At 39.5% G+C, this 15,788-nt stretch overlaps 3 protein-coding genes across 3 annotated transcripts; 1 reads left to right on the top strand and 2 right to left on the bottom strand.

Annotated features, from left to right (window-relative positions):
- Positions 1 to 142: 142 nt before the first annotated feature.
- Positions 143 to 2,837, top strand: fgf1a (fibroblast growth factor 1a). Its single transcript, XM_044204665.1, has 3 exons — positions 143 to 480; positions 1,421 to 1,524; positions 1,706 to 2,837. Exons 1-3 carry the CDS (start codon positions 315 to 317, stop codon positions 1,904 to 1,906), a joined length of 471 nt encoding a protein of 156 aa, XP_044060600.1. The 5' UTR covers positions 143 to 314; the 3' UTR covers positions 1,907 to 2,837.
- Positions 2,838 to 2,991: 154 nt separating this feature from the next.
- ndfip1 (Nedd4 family interacting protein 1) lies at positions 2,992 to 11,966 on the bottom strand. The gene is made up of 8 exons (XM_044204663.1): positions 11,735 to 11,966; positions 10,011 to 10,104; positions 6,994 to 7,133; positions 6,774 to 6,861; positions 6,245 to 6,369; positions 5,960 to 6,026; positions 5,724 to 5,832; positions 2,992 to 4,475 (listed from the first exon to the last, which is right to left on the bottom strand). The coding sequence occupies exons 1-7, from the start codon at positions 11,768 to 11,770 to the stop codon at positions 5,726 to 5,728; spliced, it is 657 nt and encodes a 218-aa protein (XP_044060598.1). The 5' UTR covers positions 11,771 to 11,966; the 3' UTR covers positions 2,992 to 4,475; positions 5,724 to 5,725.
- Positions 11,967 to 12,717: 751 nt separating this feature from the next.
- Positions 12,718 to 15,654, bottom strand: gnpda1 (glucosamine-6-phosphate deaminase 1). Its single transcript, XM_044204662.1, has 7 exons — positions 15,336 to 15,654; positions 14,935 to 15,062; positions 14,229 to 14,330; positions 13,943 to 14,125; positions 13,601 to 13,785; positions 13,169 to 13,343; positions 12,718 to 13,026 (listed from the first exon to the last, which is right to left on the bottom strand). Exons 2-7 carry the CDS (start codon positions 15,056 to 15,058, stop codon positions 12,965 to 12,967), a joined length of 831 nt encoding a protein of 276 aa, XP_044060597.1. The 5' UTR covers positions 15,059 to 15,062; positions 15,336 to 15,654; the 3' UTR covers positions 12,718 to 12,964.
- Positions 15,655 to 15,788: the final 134 nt, after the last annotated feature.

Below are 15,788 nucleotides of genomic sequence, written 5' to 3'. Positions count from 1 at the left end.
TACAGAATTATTTTCAAATGAGTAAATAAAAGAAAAATACAAAATAATACTAATAACACAACATTACTACACTTTTAAAAAAAGTTAGATTTGAGGTCTGGATCACACTCCTCACTATTATCCCAGTGGGAGGTTGAGGCCAGGAGGAGTCGGGGACGCGCATCCAGCTGCCTGTGTGATCTCTGCGCTCGTTCACGAGCATGTAAACACCTGACCGCTGCAGGAGACAGAGTCGGCTGATTATTTTTCATAGAAAACCAGGCTCCTCTGCAAACCCTCCTGTTGATTGCACAGCTGTGTTTCCTCCGAGCAGAATGGCGGATGAGGAGGCGTTTGTATCAGAGGATCAGCCTGTGGACAGCGGCCTGCTGCGGGACTACAGGCGGCGGACTCGCCTGTACTGCATGAATGGCGGACATCACCTCCAGATCCTCCCCGATGGGACAGTGCGGGGCCAGAGGGATGACGGGGACGTTCACAGTAAGACTGCTGCAGCACACAGCGCATTTTACATCCTGGTCAGGCCTACAGCTTGATGCGTTCACTTCCTTAACTGCAGGTGTGTCAGATTCAAAGACCAGGAAAAGAGATTTTAATATAATATAATGGGAATATATGGCACTTGGCTTGTGGCGCCCAAAGCGCCAAAAAAAATACATTTGAAAAACTCAACAGCAATGTCTGTTTCCAGAAATCATGACCCGGTTACTCAAGATGACCATTAGATTTGTTGCGAGCAGTGAGCACTATTTAGTTCCTACATGAATATATATCTCCAAAACTCAGCAACTCACACCAAAACAATGTAGTTGGATAAACAGCACTACAGGGAAGAGGAAAAATGTATTTTTGATTTTGGGGTGAACTGTCCCTTTTAACTGCACGAGGAATAAAATGCAAAAGCACTGTCTTTATCAGTCCCCTTACTTGCATACTGTGATATTTTGTACAGATTTATTGTTGTATATTTGCATTTTATGTCATTTATTCCATCAAACATCTGCCCAGGGACAACAGATGAAATAAAAGCACGGTTGCCATTTATCCTTTTTAATTATCCGTTTTATACTTGAGTACGTCCGTCTCAAATGCTGGAGAGACTGACTGACATTGAAGACGTCAAGACAACAAATGTATTCAGTCACAAGAATAACAGGCTGCTCTAATATTCATTTGGCTGTCTAGCTGTCATTCATTTAGTCATTCAACTGGAGAGCAAAGATTTTAAATTGTTTAAATGTCTTCTGTCCGTTCATCTGTCAGCTGACTGAAGCTGAGAGGAAACAGCAACAATGTCTGAACTGACACACAAATCTCAGATCTGTCCTTGCTGTTTTTCGCTGGCCAGAGAAGGTGACCCATGTTTGTAGAAGTGTATTTATAGGTGTCAGCTGTTGCTTTAAACTTTTCCTCTTTTCAGCTGTTTTAAAGCTCAATGCTGTGGACAGAGGCGTAGTGGTCATCCAGGGAACAGAAGCCGAGCGATATTTGGCCATGAGCGATGAAGGGCGATTGTTCAGTTCAGTGAGTATCTACAGTAGCCCTGATGATTTCTGTGACAGTAAATAAGTACATTAAATTGAATATGAAGATGAATACAATCTTGATCTAAACTTTGGTGACAGCCTTTTTAAACTTTTAACCTCAAACCTAACAACTAAAGTTGCTGTCAGCTGTTGGTGCTTGTTTTGTGTTTCTCTCTCAGCCCACAGTAACTGATGAATGTTACTTCCTGGAGAAGTTGGAGGAGAACCACTACAACACATATCTATCTCAGAAATATCAGGAGGGCAACTGGTACGTGGCTCTGAAAAAGAACGGAAAACCTAAACTGGGTCCAAGGACTCACATTGGACAGAAGGCCATCTTCTTTCTGCCCCGACAGCTGCACGACTCCGGGGAGTGAAGACACTCGTCTCCACACACAGCGATACCTCAACACAAACGGATGTGAAGCTGCTCCAGGTTGGACTGGTTTCTGTTGAAATACACCTATTTCACCATTTTAGTTCATGAACTGGGACCAGAAGACACGAAGAAGTGGTGTGACGAGGTGCAGGCAAGACCAAATGTAGCTCTGATGCATTATTAGGGGAGGGACCAGCTACTGTTTCGTCCAAATATTAGTCTTAATGTGCATGTCATCTTCTTGTTGTTCACTAACTCAACGTCCCATTTTATTTGGCTTCTTAGTGCACAGAAGAAAATGTAAGACACAAAACAAGAAGACAGTCTCATCAACAGACACAGCAACTGAGCCAACTGATTTAATCTGAATTAGTGGTTCTCAGACTAGAGATGATTTTGTTGGATGTAGAAAGTACAATAATATTCTATAATATATATACTTTTTTTTAAAAACTCTGCACATAGTAAAGCATAGTGTTAGCACATTTTTTTGTATCTAAATAGCTTATCATCTTAAAATTGTTTCCAGATGTCAGTGACATTTGGTGGAAAGTCAGGCCAGAGGCAGGAAGTAACTCACCATTGTGACCAACAGTTGGAAAAATATTACAAATGTTCCATTTTCTTGTAAACTACTGCACTTGAATGAAGAATGACACATGTAAACCATTGTTTGAAAATTTAGCTGTCTTGGTGGAGGTCATGTGCTCCGTTTTCTGCCTTGCTCTCAAGAAGTAACGCCTCGGCAGATTAGAAGAGAAAAATATCAATGAACAGCTCGAACGGGGCTGTTAGGCCAGTCACTGCTCTGTCACAAGCTGAAAAGGTAAAAGAACTGTTTCATATTACCAACAGTTACACTTTGCTGCCACTTGGTGCCACTAATGTGTAAAATTGTACAGTGAATCATTAAACATACATACTGTAAAGGCTGTGGCTCTGTTGCAATCTTGAGGCACACATTTTAATGTTCATGCCCAGATAATGTAATATTTGTAATGGTATGACATTACATATCATCAGAGCAGATTTGACCACCAAAGCTCGATGTCACAGCAGTCAATAATCCAGACAACTGAGAAATGACGCATTAAAAGTGACATTTATTTAACACTAAACGTTTTCTGTACAGTTTCATATCAATAAAACCCCAAGGCTGCAGCTCTACATCACATAGAAATAAGCATGATGGGAAAAAGCCACGGCAGAAGTATAAAGTTAACTGATGAGGCAAACAGTCCAGTTTGCGGGACCAGACTAAAATCCATATTAATCCTTTCCATTGACAACAGTTGTAAGATCATGAAAAAACTGCATTATCCTGACATGACGTTTCCTCCAGAATGTAAAACAGAAACTCCTGCACCACTGCATCATTCATTGCTTGTTTTACATGTCCGAGACTTAAAATTATGATGGGAACATCCTCTGGGTTTTATTGGTTATGTTTCTAAAAGTGCACCTGCATACAACATTCTTTCATATAGTTTACCCACAAGATAGCTAACATCTTACACCTTATGAATCATTTAAAAAAAAAAAAGAAAGAAAGAAAGAAAGAAAGAAGAAAAAATAAAACAGATTTCCCTTCCCCATCTGTCAATTAAATCTTAAGGCAAAAACCCACCTGAAAGTGGAATTTGAGTTATTTTTATGCTCTTAGATAATTTGATCCAAATGTGTGAGGAGTGAGATCATTAACAGCTGAAATCCAGACAGCCAAGACTCTTGTTTATAAGCACAGAGCTTTTCCACTGACAAATTTTATTTCCAGGGTGGATAGTTTGACCTGATTTAATGTACAGCAAAACATTTAACAGGCAAAACCATAACTTCTGACACATGGATGTAATTTTGCTGCGCTCCACTGACATTGCATTCGAATCACAAGCATGTATGTTTTATTATGACAATGCCCTTACTGAACAGTTTCTAACAACTTAAAAGCAGCGGACAACACTGCCCCCTCCTGGCTAAAAAGGGCAACACTACTTAAAGCCAACAGGTGAGTGAAATATGTGGTAATGTGTATATCAGCATTAACAGCCTAATGAAAGCTTGCTTTTTAAGTGTATGTGGTATCTAAAAACAGCCTATAATAGTCACAATAAAACCATGAAGTAAGATTAGTGCAGATTACAAAGTGTGTTGCATGCTATGGCAAGTCTACAGTGTTGTATTAATTAATACCTGTTGGCTTCAAGTGTCGCCAACATGTAACTCTCCCTATTTATTGACCTTAAGGGCAGATGCATGCTCGTTTGCTACCATCAAATTATATAAGGCATTACTTTACATTACAGACAGATGTAAATAGCACTTAACATTCGCCACTAATGAGTACATTGAGGGACTATTACTGTTCACCATTTTCCATTAACAAAGTTTAAAAAAAAATAAAACAAGTGATAGAATTCCTGAATATTTTATTGAGAGTTGTCTTCATCTATGATTCGTCTGGCCGATTTCTGGTTTAGTGTCTTCACTTAAAATTTGAACCTCTTCACAGAGTTGCTGCTTGTGTTGGTCATGTCCAGTTCTTCCACATCCAACATCCTGAATTTGGGCTAAGAGAAGACGTACAAATTCAAATCTAGAAGTGGACCATGTCTTCAGAAATATTGGTTTAGTAATCGAGGATGTGTGGTGCACATTAATAACTCAGACTTACAAGATTAAGGCAACACTTTAACTTTAGGAATTTTCCTGGCAAGAATTATTAATACTGGCTAAAATAGTTTTTAGCTTAACACATTTTAAATCATTTCTTGTCAATAAAATATGTAACAGTGTAAAAGACAGACCAACAAACTGATCAGTTTGCACCCTCAACTTCACAATGGATCACGTTTGTTATCAGCGACCTGTGACATCATCTTAATGTTAAGCTGTTTTAAGGCAGCATTGTATAGAGGCTGTGCACCGTTTGGCTGCGCCGACATGCTGCTTGTTATGTAGCAGGAAGGGCAAGGAAAACCGCTTACTCCGCCATCTACATTGAAATCGATGCTGCAGAACCAGAGATATCGTGGCGCCTACATTACCCACAATGCAACTGAACTGATTCGAGTGTGTTATGCTAATAGCAACTATTGAAGCCTTGAGGGCTATCCTCAAGCAGAGATGAGGACCAAGCCACAAAAGGCTTTACACAACTTTACATACATACAGACATAAACAGACTGATGTGTAAAATCAGCGCAGTTCCCCTTTAAATGGAGTGCAGGTGACTCATTAGGTGGCAGGTATGATGTTAAATCTCTATCAGCTGATAATCAAACAGCAGCAGGTAGGGGAGATGCTGTGGTACACTTTAATCTTTTCACAGCGAGTGTTGCCAGACACACTGCAGTACCTTTTCAATTTGGAGTTAGCCAGCAAAAGCCATTTCGAAATATGTGTTGATTAGTCTGTATTGCTTGGTTTACATGGTATTTTGTTTATTTGCTGCACAGAGCCGTCGATTAAAGTTGGCATAAGTGGCATCATGTGCCAATTTGTGTGCAAAACATCCAGATACTAAAGCCCAGTGTAATGGGCCACTCAAGAATATGTTTGATACAGACTCAGAGAGTTGCCATACAGTGATGGTGACCCTGAGTGGTTTATTTAGTAAGAACATTTTTAATGCCATTTGACACTTGGGTGGTAAGTAATGCCAGATATTTTATTTATTTTTAAAACCAGGTAAACAGTTCAATCCCATCATCGCCTTAATCTCATCATCACTGTAATTGGAGTCCTGTGTGCATGTAAATATCTCCAACAACAAACATGGATTCCATGATGGGTGTGACCAGATGAATACACCTTACCTCTAATAGATGAAGAGTACCCTTGTTCGGGGAAGAGTGGCATAGGTGGGATCAGCCAGTTTACGCACTCTGGAGTAGTTAACAAAGCCTCTGATGAACAGCATGAAGCCTGGAGGGCAAAGAAAAGATATGTAATGCAAGAAGTTAAAATCATCAACGTAAGATAATTACCAAAATGTAATCGTGGGAAATAACAGGAAATGCTATTTGTTTATAAAACAATGTCTCTCACTTACCCAGGGCCAGGAACACCCACCACAACCAGTACTGCCCATCAAAGTAACCAGGGAAGTAGGTAGAAAACTGGAAGAAATATAAGATAGTACCTGTTAGGAGCTGTACATTGATTCCAACCACTGAATCAACCTATAAGACACGATCCCAGAAAGTTATCTTACACCATTTTTAGTCTTCCTGTAGAGTAACACAGATAAGAACTAGTAATCCCACACCTTCACACTACTGACCAGCCATTTAGCAGCCGATCTGCTAGAGGTGAATATTCACTAAATAGCTCTTACCCTGACGATAAGAACCCATTTGATGAGGGACAGGCCGAAGCCGGAGATGGCTCCATATCGGCCGGCGGCTGATGTGGTCAAACAGAACGACAAGAAGAAGCCGATCCAGTTGAAGAGGAATGCCACTGGTGACAAAAAAAGAATAATTAATGAAAAAGACAACATTTGGTAAAATAACACAAAGCTGCCATGGACCACGAACCTATAAATAGGTCATTTTTAAAGCATGACTAATAGACTGTAGGAGATTTTTTAATCAATCACAGATGTCAGTTGCTTTGAAGTAATCAGACTGGCTGGCACACATTCTTCTTCTCCTCAATCTTTTGCTAGAAAACAAACTTGCCAGTGTACTGGCATTTGCACCCAGTTAAGTCTTTAACAGCCGTTGAGAATATGCCAAATAGCATACCAGATCATATATATAAATAACTAATAACCATCTTACATAGAGCCGGCTCTATGCAAGTGAAACTGAAAGTCAGTTTACTCTTTCAGACAACTGCTGAAATGCTAAACGAGTTCTTACTGAAGAAAGTGAGCATGAAGATGCCGTCATTTCCTATTCGCAGCTGGTCAGCATCTTCGAAGTCATCCCTGGCCACAAAGTCGTCCTCCTGTACCAACAACAAGAAATATTCAGATATATTACAATAACTTGTGTTTACCTATGTTTTCTTTTGATGTTTTGTTTGAAAACTCTTAGTAATTTAATAACTTAGGAATATTTCTAAATTAGATCAATGTACCGTGACTCTTCCAGTGACCAGGGGGATGGCTGCCTCTTCTTTGCTTCTCTCAGCTTCATCATAGGAGGGCAAAGTGGTGGCAACACTGTAGGATGGAGGGTTGGGAAATCTTCCTCCATCTTCCTTGTATTCAAAGAAAGCTAAGCAAGAAAATGTGACGTTATTTGACTAAAAACTATGCATTTTACATAATTTTAGACTAGGGCGGGGTTTAAAAAAAATAAATAAAATCGATTTTCCGATTCAAATCGATCTTCATTTGAATGATCTGATATCATGATTCATACAATCAGAGATCGATCTTCGTGTCCAAAAGCTATAGCGTTTTTTTCCCTGGCAGAGAAGCACTGGCAGGGTGCTGGAGTGAAGCACTTGTGCAGTGAGAGAGAAAAACGCTGCGCGTGGGGTTTTTTTCTATGACAAGCAGATTGACATTAGCTAGGTAGCTAAAAAGAGAAGAAACACCCAGGTCAGGAAATGGTGTTTACTTTTATTTTTTCGATGTATGAGGCTGGGATGTAGCCGGTTTCCCCCAAGCTGCAGCGGGACCTCGGCCACCAGTGTTAGTTGCTCCTCTCCAGGAGAAGCTTTCTCCAGCCGCGAAGTGCAGCGAGTTGGACTCTGCGGATCGGAAGGTGTACCAAGGGTGCAATACTGGCATACTTGGGGAAACTTTACAGATTTGGCTGCTTTCACGCGCTGTGCTGCTAGCTTGGTGAACTCTTTCTCTGAGCTAAAAAAGCACATAGATGCGCCGGACGTAAAACGAAGGAAGTTCATATACGTATAAATGTGTTCACAAATGTATAAATGCGTAGAAATGTTGATACATAACCATGTGGTATTGAAGCATGAAAAACACTAAAATTCTACAACATATTATGCTAACTTACATGTATCATGGAGGTTTTGTGAGTTGAGTGAAAATCTGCCATTCAGGTATACAGGTTCCCAGGCTCACCTGACTGACTGAGTGAGCAGTCATCAAACAATCTACGTCTAATCTTTCTAACAATATGAATCTTTTTTCCCCTTTCCGTTATAGGTGATTTAAAGTGTAAGTTCTTAATGTAAACATTAATATTTTTAATAATGCACCAGGTTAGAGGGTTCCTCGTACAATTTACAGCATTAGTTCTCTGAGAATCTCTTTCATATCCAAGCAAAATGGTATTACTGAAATGTCCCTAACCGAATCCATATTGAATCGAATTGGGACCTTGTGAATCGGAATTTAATCGGTTCGGGAAATCAGTGGCGATACCCAGCTCTATTTTAGACTATCATTACAATATTTATAAAGAACACACAGGTTGTAGTTTTTCACATTAGACTCAGACATTTGTAGGAAAAATGTGAAACAAATATGCTCACTGATAAAGTCAGCGTGATGTCCTGAAATAATCCTTCACATGATATTCCTGACATCAAAATACTGAGTGAAGTTTAGTAGAATGAAGAACAGACAAATTAGACAGCCACAGTCTAGGTAATTAATGGGAAACACTGTTAATGTTATTTATTGAAGTTAGATGGCATTTCAGTGTTAACAGTGATGTTTGACCCAAAAAAACCTGATCAACATTTTTCATTAGTTTGGAGAGCATCTCCAGCCACAGTAAGTGTGCCATATTTAGTGTTTCATCGCCCTCACTATAAAGCTGGACTTAGTAACAATATATCCATTTAAAAAAAAAAAACATTACATATTTCAGCTTTATGCAAAAGTGTAGCAAATGATAAAACATGGGTTGGACTAAATTTAATTCCTCCCAAACAGACCTATAATTTATAATTTTGGCACATTGAATAACAGCAGAACTAAAAGTTAACTAATGTTGGCTGATTTACCAGCTGCAATGAAGGCCTGATTGCTGACAGACAATACTACTTACTTTCACTTCCTTCTACGTTCTGTCCCATATAAGCCAAGCCAAGACTTTTACCTGCGTGATTTGGCAGCTATCCGGGACGCTTCTTTGTGTTGTTCAAACATAAACAGCACTGAACCAGATCAATGGCCCTCACCCAGGAAAGGCTCAAGGCTACACCCACTTATGCAACATGTTGACCTATGCCCTCTTAAGAAGTGAGATTTGAAGCATCAGACCTTTCTAAAAGGGCCTGCACACAACCCTCTACATTATTCATTATAAGGCAAACAGTGTAGGACAAATTAGAGCAGAAGATTGACAGAACTATAACCACTTATTCAAGCACTGTACTTCAGCACACTTGAGTTATGAGGCATTGGTACTTTAAACATTTAAACATTTTGTGAGATTTCAGTGGGAAAATACTATAACTAAAATAAATATTTGTACTTTTTACCCTTGTTTTGAATATTTCTCTGATGGCTGTAGTTACTTTTTACTTTGCAGAATAAGGTTTTAGACGCAAAACATAGGATGAGCTCGTAATATTTGAGGCACTGTTAGAGTTTAAAGTAGTGAGAAGTATATGCAGTTGGTAAAACAGCTTCAACATTAAAATACTCCATAAAGGTTGGGGCTGTGATCATATAGGACGTGTCTCTGGAATGCAAGGCACAGCTATTAGAGAAGGTTCATACTTTGCAAGAATAATGTGACACTGTGGAAAGAATTATTCTTCACACTGATTACTTTTGTTTCTTTGCACATTTCACTGCAGTTACTTCTACACTGTGACTGCTTATGGATGCAGGACTTTACTACTTGTACTGTATGTACATAACAGATCTATGTTCATGTTTACCTGTCTTTGTTGAGCTTTGTTTCCTTGTTTTAAGCCATATGCCTATTTCTATCTTTCTGTTTCTATTCTTGGAACTCTGTGTAAATACAGTGGGAGCAATAAAAAATTCAAATTCCCTGAATGTGTACACATACTTGGCCAATAAAGCCGATTCTGATTTTAACTGAGAATTAATATGTAGTGGCACTTTTACTTATAGATTTAAATATTTCTCTCACTTCTTAGTTGTGCTTGTTCTGAGATATCTGACAGTATCCGATGGAGCTGTGAAGGTTCCTAACCTGCATTTGCTGCAGCAATGCTGCTGTAGGGTGGTGGTGCGTCCTGGGCAGGACCCTCCTGGGATGACTGGGCGGGCTCCTCCTCATTCACCAGCTGAGGAAATGTAAATAAATAACACCACAACTTGGGTAAAACCTAAATTACACCTTTTAGGACAACTTTTCTTGCTGGCTATGATGAATGAAAACGATCGGAGTACATAGAATTTCGAAAGGAAACAATATTGTAAAGTTAACCTCCAAGTATGATTGGGCAATAGGCCCGTCACAATAACTACTTTTGTTCAAAGAGCAATGAACTTGTAAGCTGCCTGAGCCCCACCCATGGTGAAACTCTGAGACGATGAGAGGACAGGAGCAGCACGACCAGAAATGACAGCAAATCAAGTCTTATAATGTAGGGAAAACCCTGCTGTTTATTCTGGCATCATGTTGGTTAAAATGTTGGTGACATCCTTATCCAAATAAACACACATGTAAACACAACAGGCAATATCATACGATATATGGATATAAACCTGATCATTTCTGCTGACCTCGATAAGTCGATAAAGTAATTATTGTGACAGGCCTTATGGGCAATATGACGATTTTTATATATTTCGTAAGATAATAGATATTTGTCAACTGTTGCCATGACATTTATACCGTGTGTAGGATTTCTGGTTGTATTAGGCCATTACAGACAATGTTGCAAATCATTGAGCGGAACTGCTTTCTGGAAATACTGAATGTGCAGGATTTTTATATCAATGTGACTAAGTTCCTTTATTTGTCAGACATTTCATTCTCCTAAAAACGGACAAGACCACCTGTTTTGAATCTGTCAAAATTATCTCGTTTGAATTTCCAGTTGACTATATATATGTATGTATAGACAGACATTGAAATTGCAATGTGAAGTTACAAGAAGATTTTATCCATGTTGCCCACCTCTACCTACCAAGTACCTCTTGGTTTGCGCACCCCACGTCAATTTAGGCCATGTATTGAACAAGCACAATACAGATCGACTGGAGGTGCTTCAAGGGAAGACATCCTTAAAAATTGTGCCGACTCTAACAGTACAGTAGCACTGATGTTGCACTTGTGTAATGTAGGCTACTGTGCAACAAGTGGTCATGTTAGACATGTCTGCAACCAAACCTGTCTCCAAATACGAAGGGTTAGCTGCACTGGTGATAACTCAGTCACCTCTGATACATCATCATAACTACATAGCCCCAGTTAAACGATCAACTGTGCACTCATGATTTCACATCAGCATCTGCATATATGTCGATAAAGGAGCAGGCTGCACCTTCACATTAGTGTTTTAATCCTGTACTGAGAGGCTGGACTGGTCACTGATCCAGGTCCGTCAGGTAGTAGGAGGGTTTTGGTCCAAGGCTAGACACTACACAGCGTTCCTGTTCAGGCCAGCCAATACTTGCTAACGTTACGAGTAACTAACTAAACGCTGCTAAAAGAAAATAGGTCACATACGCTTCAAGTTATATGTTATATTACGACCATTCATTTAAGTTTATTTCAGTGTGAGAAATTTGGTTTGATATAAGCTTAAGATATGAATCGCCAACTCAGGCCCGCCCGTAAACAAATGACGGCTGAGCTCGTTGTTTTCCTCTCGGTGACAGGCTTATGTTGACCAGCGTTAGCTGACAGGGCAGCAGCTAACGCTAGCGGTTAGCTACATTTTAGCGTGCCAGCAAACTGTTACATACCTCTTGATATCTGACGTTGCTGTTTTGTTCTGCCATTGTGGAAGAGGTGTGTAATATTCAATAAGTCCCCTTCTCACTTCAGCTGTGAAGATGTGTTAAGTAAAAGGAATCTCGCCAACGAAGTAGCAAAGTTAACGTTGCCTCCTAGTCGGCCATCTCCTTCTTTCTCCCCCTCGCCCCCTGACGCCCGTGAGGTAGCAGGCTCTGATGCTGCCTTCAAGTGCTGTCGGAATATTGGACTACAAGCACATGAACGAGTAAACCAGTATGCACAATGTAAAATATAGTCCGTTACAAGTAAAAGTCCTGTATTCACAACGTTGCTTAATAAAAAATTTAAAAAAAGATAAATATTAACAAAATGTCCTTCAAGTATCAAAAGTAAAAGTACTCATTATGCAGAATAGCCCATTCCACAGTGTTATGTTACTGTTTGTTATATTATTGTATTACCAATAATGCTGGGCTGCGTTTTAATGTTGTAGTTTGTCAAAGTGTAGAACCTTACTTTACATAATTTTTCATTAACAATGCATCATATTTTATGAGATGATCATAAAGTTTGTTTATAAAATATTAAACTGCAAAGTCACCACTAACTACAGCTGTCAGATAAATATAGTGAAATAAAAACTACTATATTTACCTATATAGTATAGTTACTGTATGTGCTTGAAGAAGTATAAAGTAGCAGAAAAATCATATTACGCTAGTAAAATAGAAGTACCCCGTAATTGTACTTAAGTACAGTACTTGTCTGAGTAAATATACTTAGTTATATTCCCCCGCTGACAACAAGGACTCTGCGCTCCTCCATTTCTCTTAAACATACCATGAAAACAGCTGAAAGGGACATTTTCCATTAATGCCAACACAAAACTGTAAGAAGCTTACAAGGAGCACTTAAAGGCAACATCTGTCATGTGACAGGAGAAACTGACTGAATACTAAGCACTATCACCAAACATACAGAGATACGGAGATAGAAAAATTAAATGCACTTTATTAAAAAGAACAAATGAGAAGCAAAGCTGTATGAACAATCATATGTAAACCTGAATAACCTGCGCAACATCAGCACCTGATTATTTCTACAAAGATTAGTTTAGGTTAACACCAAGCACTGCTTGATGTCCACAAATATTATCTCCACGAGAAGATAAAGTAATCATTGGAGTGTTTTTTTTTTTTAAAGATGCCTCATGAATCCACAGTTTGGAAAAGATCTCCTCAGTTCTTTTTTGGCTCTGAGGAAGGTGGCTCCACCAGCTTGTTGTGCACATGCATCATCCCTAAAGAAAGAACAATAATCAGCATGTTTTATATGATTCATGTCTGTTCTGCAATTAGTTTTGCTTAATGCAACCTGGGTGGCAATTTATTACAAGTCAAATATAGTAACTTAAGCACTGTAGCTTTGTGATTTAGTCTCACCTTTGAAGTACTTTACAGTTTTGACCCGTAGTTCCAGGGTGGCGTCTTCGTCACAAACAAAAACAGTCTGCGGGTGCTGCTGGAACGCAGACACTGTCCACATGTGATTCACGCCTTCCTCTATAGCTTTGTATAAAGCAAATGCCTTGTGTGCTCCAGTGATGAGAATCATGACCTGAGAAGAAATTGAAAATGTGACCTGTGGCCTGCATGACTGAGCAAGAGAAACTTGCAATTGGTGTTTTTTGATGCGTCAGGAAGATTACAAGATCATTGAGCAATGCACTGTTCTGCAACTCAAGTTCTGACAGAAACTAATGCGGATTCCTAACAAATAGTATATTTGAGATTTTGCAGAAACATAAAGCAACAGAAGCACAACACAGAACACAAAAACAGGACAGCTGGTTGACATTCATCTAGGCATCTAACCTCTTTTGCGTCCATGACAGTGCCCACTCCCACAGTCAGAGCCATGGTGGGCACCTTTGAGAGATCCCCATCAAAGAATCGGGCGTTAGCCATGATAGTGTCCTTTGCCAGGGTCTTCACCCTAGTCCTGGAAGCCAGGCTTGAACCAGGCTCATTGAAGGCAATGTGGCCATCTGGTCCAATACCTGACAGGACAGGAGGAGTAGTTTGAATTGCACTGCCACTTCAACAATGAATGCGAAATCACTTGATAGCAGAATGAGATTGAGCGCAAATCTGAAATGTGTAGTCACAGTGTAGTTGGTAATAGTATATTCATTATCAGCACTGTGACCTCCTGACCTCCGACAAAGAGCTCGATCCCCCCAGCAGCTGTTATCTTTTTCTCAAAGGCTTCACACTCCACTTGCAGGTCAGCAGCATTGCCATCTAGGATGTGGGTGTTCTCTGCTTTTATGTCTATGTGCTTGAAGAAGTTATTCCACATGAAGGAGTGGTAGCTCTCAGGGTGATCTCTGGGAAGTCCTATACAGGAATATATGACAGTTTCTTATGCAAGATCACAGCTTTCAAGAATTCCTCAATGTGTAACCATTTTATGTGGCAAGAAAGAACAGTGAAGACTTACCTACATATTCATCCATGTTGAACGTTTTTACATACTGGAATGAGATTTCTCCATTCTTGTAATACTCGATCAGTTTCTTGTAACAACCCAGGGGGGTGCTTCCTGAAGACAAGCAGGCGCTTACAATGCAAAAGTAACAGAGAGGAAACTAACAAAGCAGATTTACTCAAGTACTGTACTTATGTAGACATATTATTTTGAGTCACAGTACTTGAGTCTTTCCATTTTGGGAGACTTTTTACTATTACTCTTTCAGAGAAAACTATTGTATCTTTTTACTCCACCAAATTTATGTGATGGCTGTACTGGCTCTTTGCAATATAAAGTTTAGTTTCACTACATGCAAAAGATGTAATGACACAAAATATGATGTACTGTACTCCCAATCTGCATGGAGAAGTACGACAAGATAAGTTTGACAGTTTTTACACATCCATGCATCGATATTTTAACTTTCTGCAAGAATGTATGTACTATTAAATTTGTATATATAAAAAGGTAATTCCTTGTACACATTTAAATATAATTTGAACATTTTTCCATTACTTAATTATATAAGTACACGATGGCTATTTGTTTTCCGACACTGAATCAGCAGATGTGGGGGAAAATATTGGTAACTTTATCAGTTTTACACACTGTAAAACAGTACATCCAGCACTAAATTCTGAAACACAGCTGTACGGGGTTTCCAGCTCCTACTTACCTGTGGGGAGCCCCAGGGTGAAATATCTGTCCGGGCGAGGTTTGAACAGTAAAATCTTGTTTCTAATGTACTTTGCAGCCCACTCGCTTGCCTGGTCGTAGTCGTTGAGAATGATCAACTTCATCGTGCTGGAGGAAAAACAACGAAACAAGAACGGGTTGCTTGTCGAACGAGCTCAGCCTCGAAGTAAATCAGGACGAAACACACCTAAATCAGACTTTAGACTCCTCAGGTAACTATATCATCCAGCAACAGTAAAATGAGATCACTGTTCAGGCATTAGGGTTGCTAAACAAGCTGTGACAACTTTGACGCAACCGCGCAGTGTAATGAAACCTTTCACAGTAGTATTGGTGTCCTAATAAAACACAAAGAAAATAGTTAATTTCGTGCACCCATACCTTAGAGTATATGTAGCTTTTACTCGTAGCAGACAGGATCTGGGTGGATCATGTGATTCCTGCTGTTGAATGCAAACAGCGCTCACCGCGGAGGTGACGTCTACTGAACTTGTGTTCCTCTCTTCGGCTAATGTTAGCCAGTAAGCTAGGTAACTAGCTAATTTAGCTTGAGAAATGAAAACACAAAGTCCCCGAGGGCTTTTTATGCATCCTTAATTTACCGAAAACTGTTCTGTTGAATGGTGGTTTACAGCTTTTTTTTTTTAAACATTGCAGTCCCATGTCTAGTTACTTAGCTACACGTATCAAGAGAGCAAACATTTAGTCTTTAACCGAAAATCATTAGTTTTCCTAGTGGAACGTTAACAGTGGTTGCTAAGCGACATAAAAGGAGTACATTTTCAGTGTAAATGCCTCGTAACGTTACTTTTTCAATAATCCTCGACTCTCATT

The sequence above is a fragment of the Siniperca chuatsi genome, linkage group LG8 (assembly GCF_020085105.1).
Source record: "Siniperca chuatsi isolate FFG_IHB_CAS linkage group LG8, ASM2008510v1, whole genome shotgun sequence".
NCBI classification, from domain to species: Eukaryota; Metazoa; Chordata; class Actinopteri; order Centrarchiformes; family Sinipercidae; genus Siniperca; species Siniperca chuatsi.
The sequence above is the reverse complement of the archived record's forward strand: the minus strand, read 5'-3'. Positions and strand labels throughout refer to the sequence as shown.

Coding starts and splice junctions, on each gene's coding strand:
- fgf1a (XM_044204665.1), top strand. CDS start 315: ATGGCGGATGAGGAGGCGTTTGTATCAGAGGATCAGCCTGTGGACAGC. Junction 481..1,420: donor GGATGACGGGGACGTTCACA/GTAAGACTGCTG, acceptor TCCTCTTTTCAG/CTGTTTTAAAGCTCAATGCT. Junction 1,525..1,705: donor AAGGGCGATTGTTCAGTTCA/GTGAGTATCTAC, acceptor TTTCTCTCTCAG/CCCACAGTAACTGATGAATG.
- ndfip1 (XM_044204663.1), bottom strand. CDS start 11,770: ATGGCAGAACAAAACAGCAACGTCAGATATCAAGAG. Junction 6,862..6,993: donor TGGTCACTGGAAGAGTCACG/GTACATTGATCT, acceptor TTGTTGGTACAG/GAGGACGACTTTGTGGCCAG. Junction 5,833..5,959: donor GTGGGTGTTCCTGGCCCTGG/GTAAGTGAGAGA, acceptor TTTGCCCTCCAG/GCTTCATGCTGTTCATCAGA.
- gnpda1 (XM_044204662.1), bottom strand. CDS start 15,058: ATGAAGTTGATCATTCTCAACGACTACGACCAGGCAAGCGAGTGGGCT. Junction 13,786..13,942: donor GATCGAGCTCTTTGTCGGAG/GTCAGGAGGTCA, acceptor CTGTCCTGTCAG/GTATTGGACCAGATGGCCAC. Junction 13,344..13,600: donor CTGTCATGGACGCAAAAGAG/GTTAGATGCCTA, acceptor ATTTCTTCTCAG/GTCATGATTCTCATCACTGG.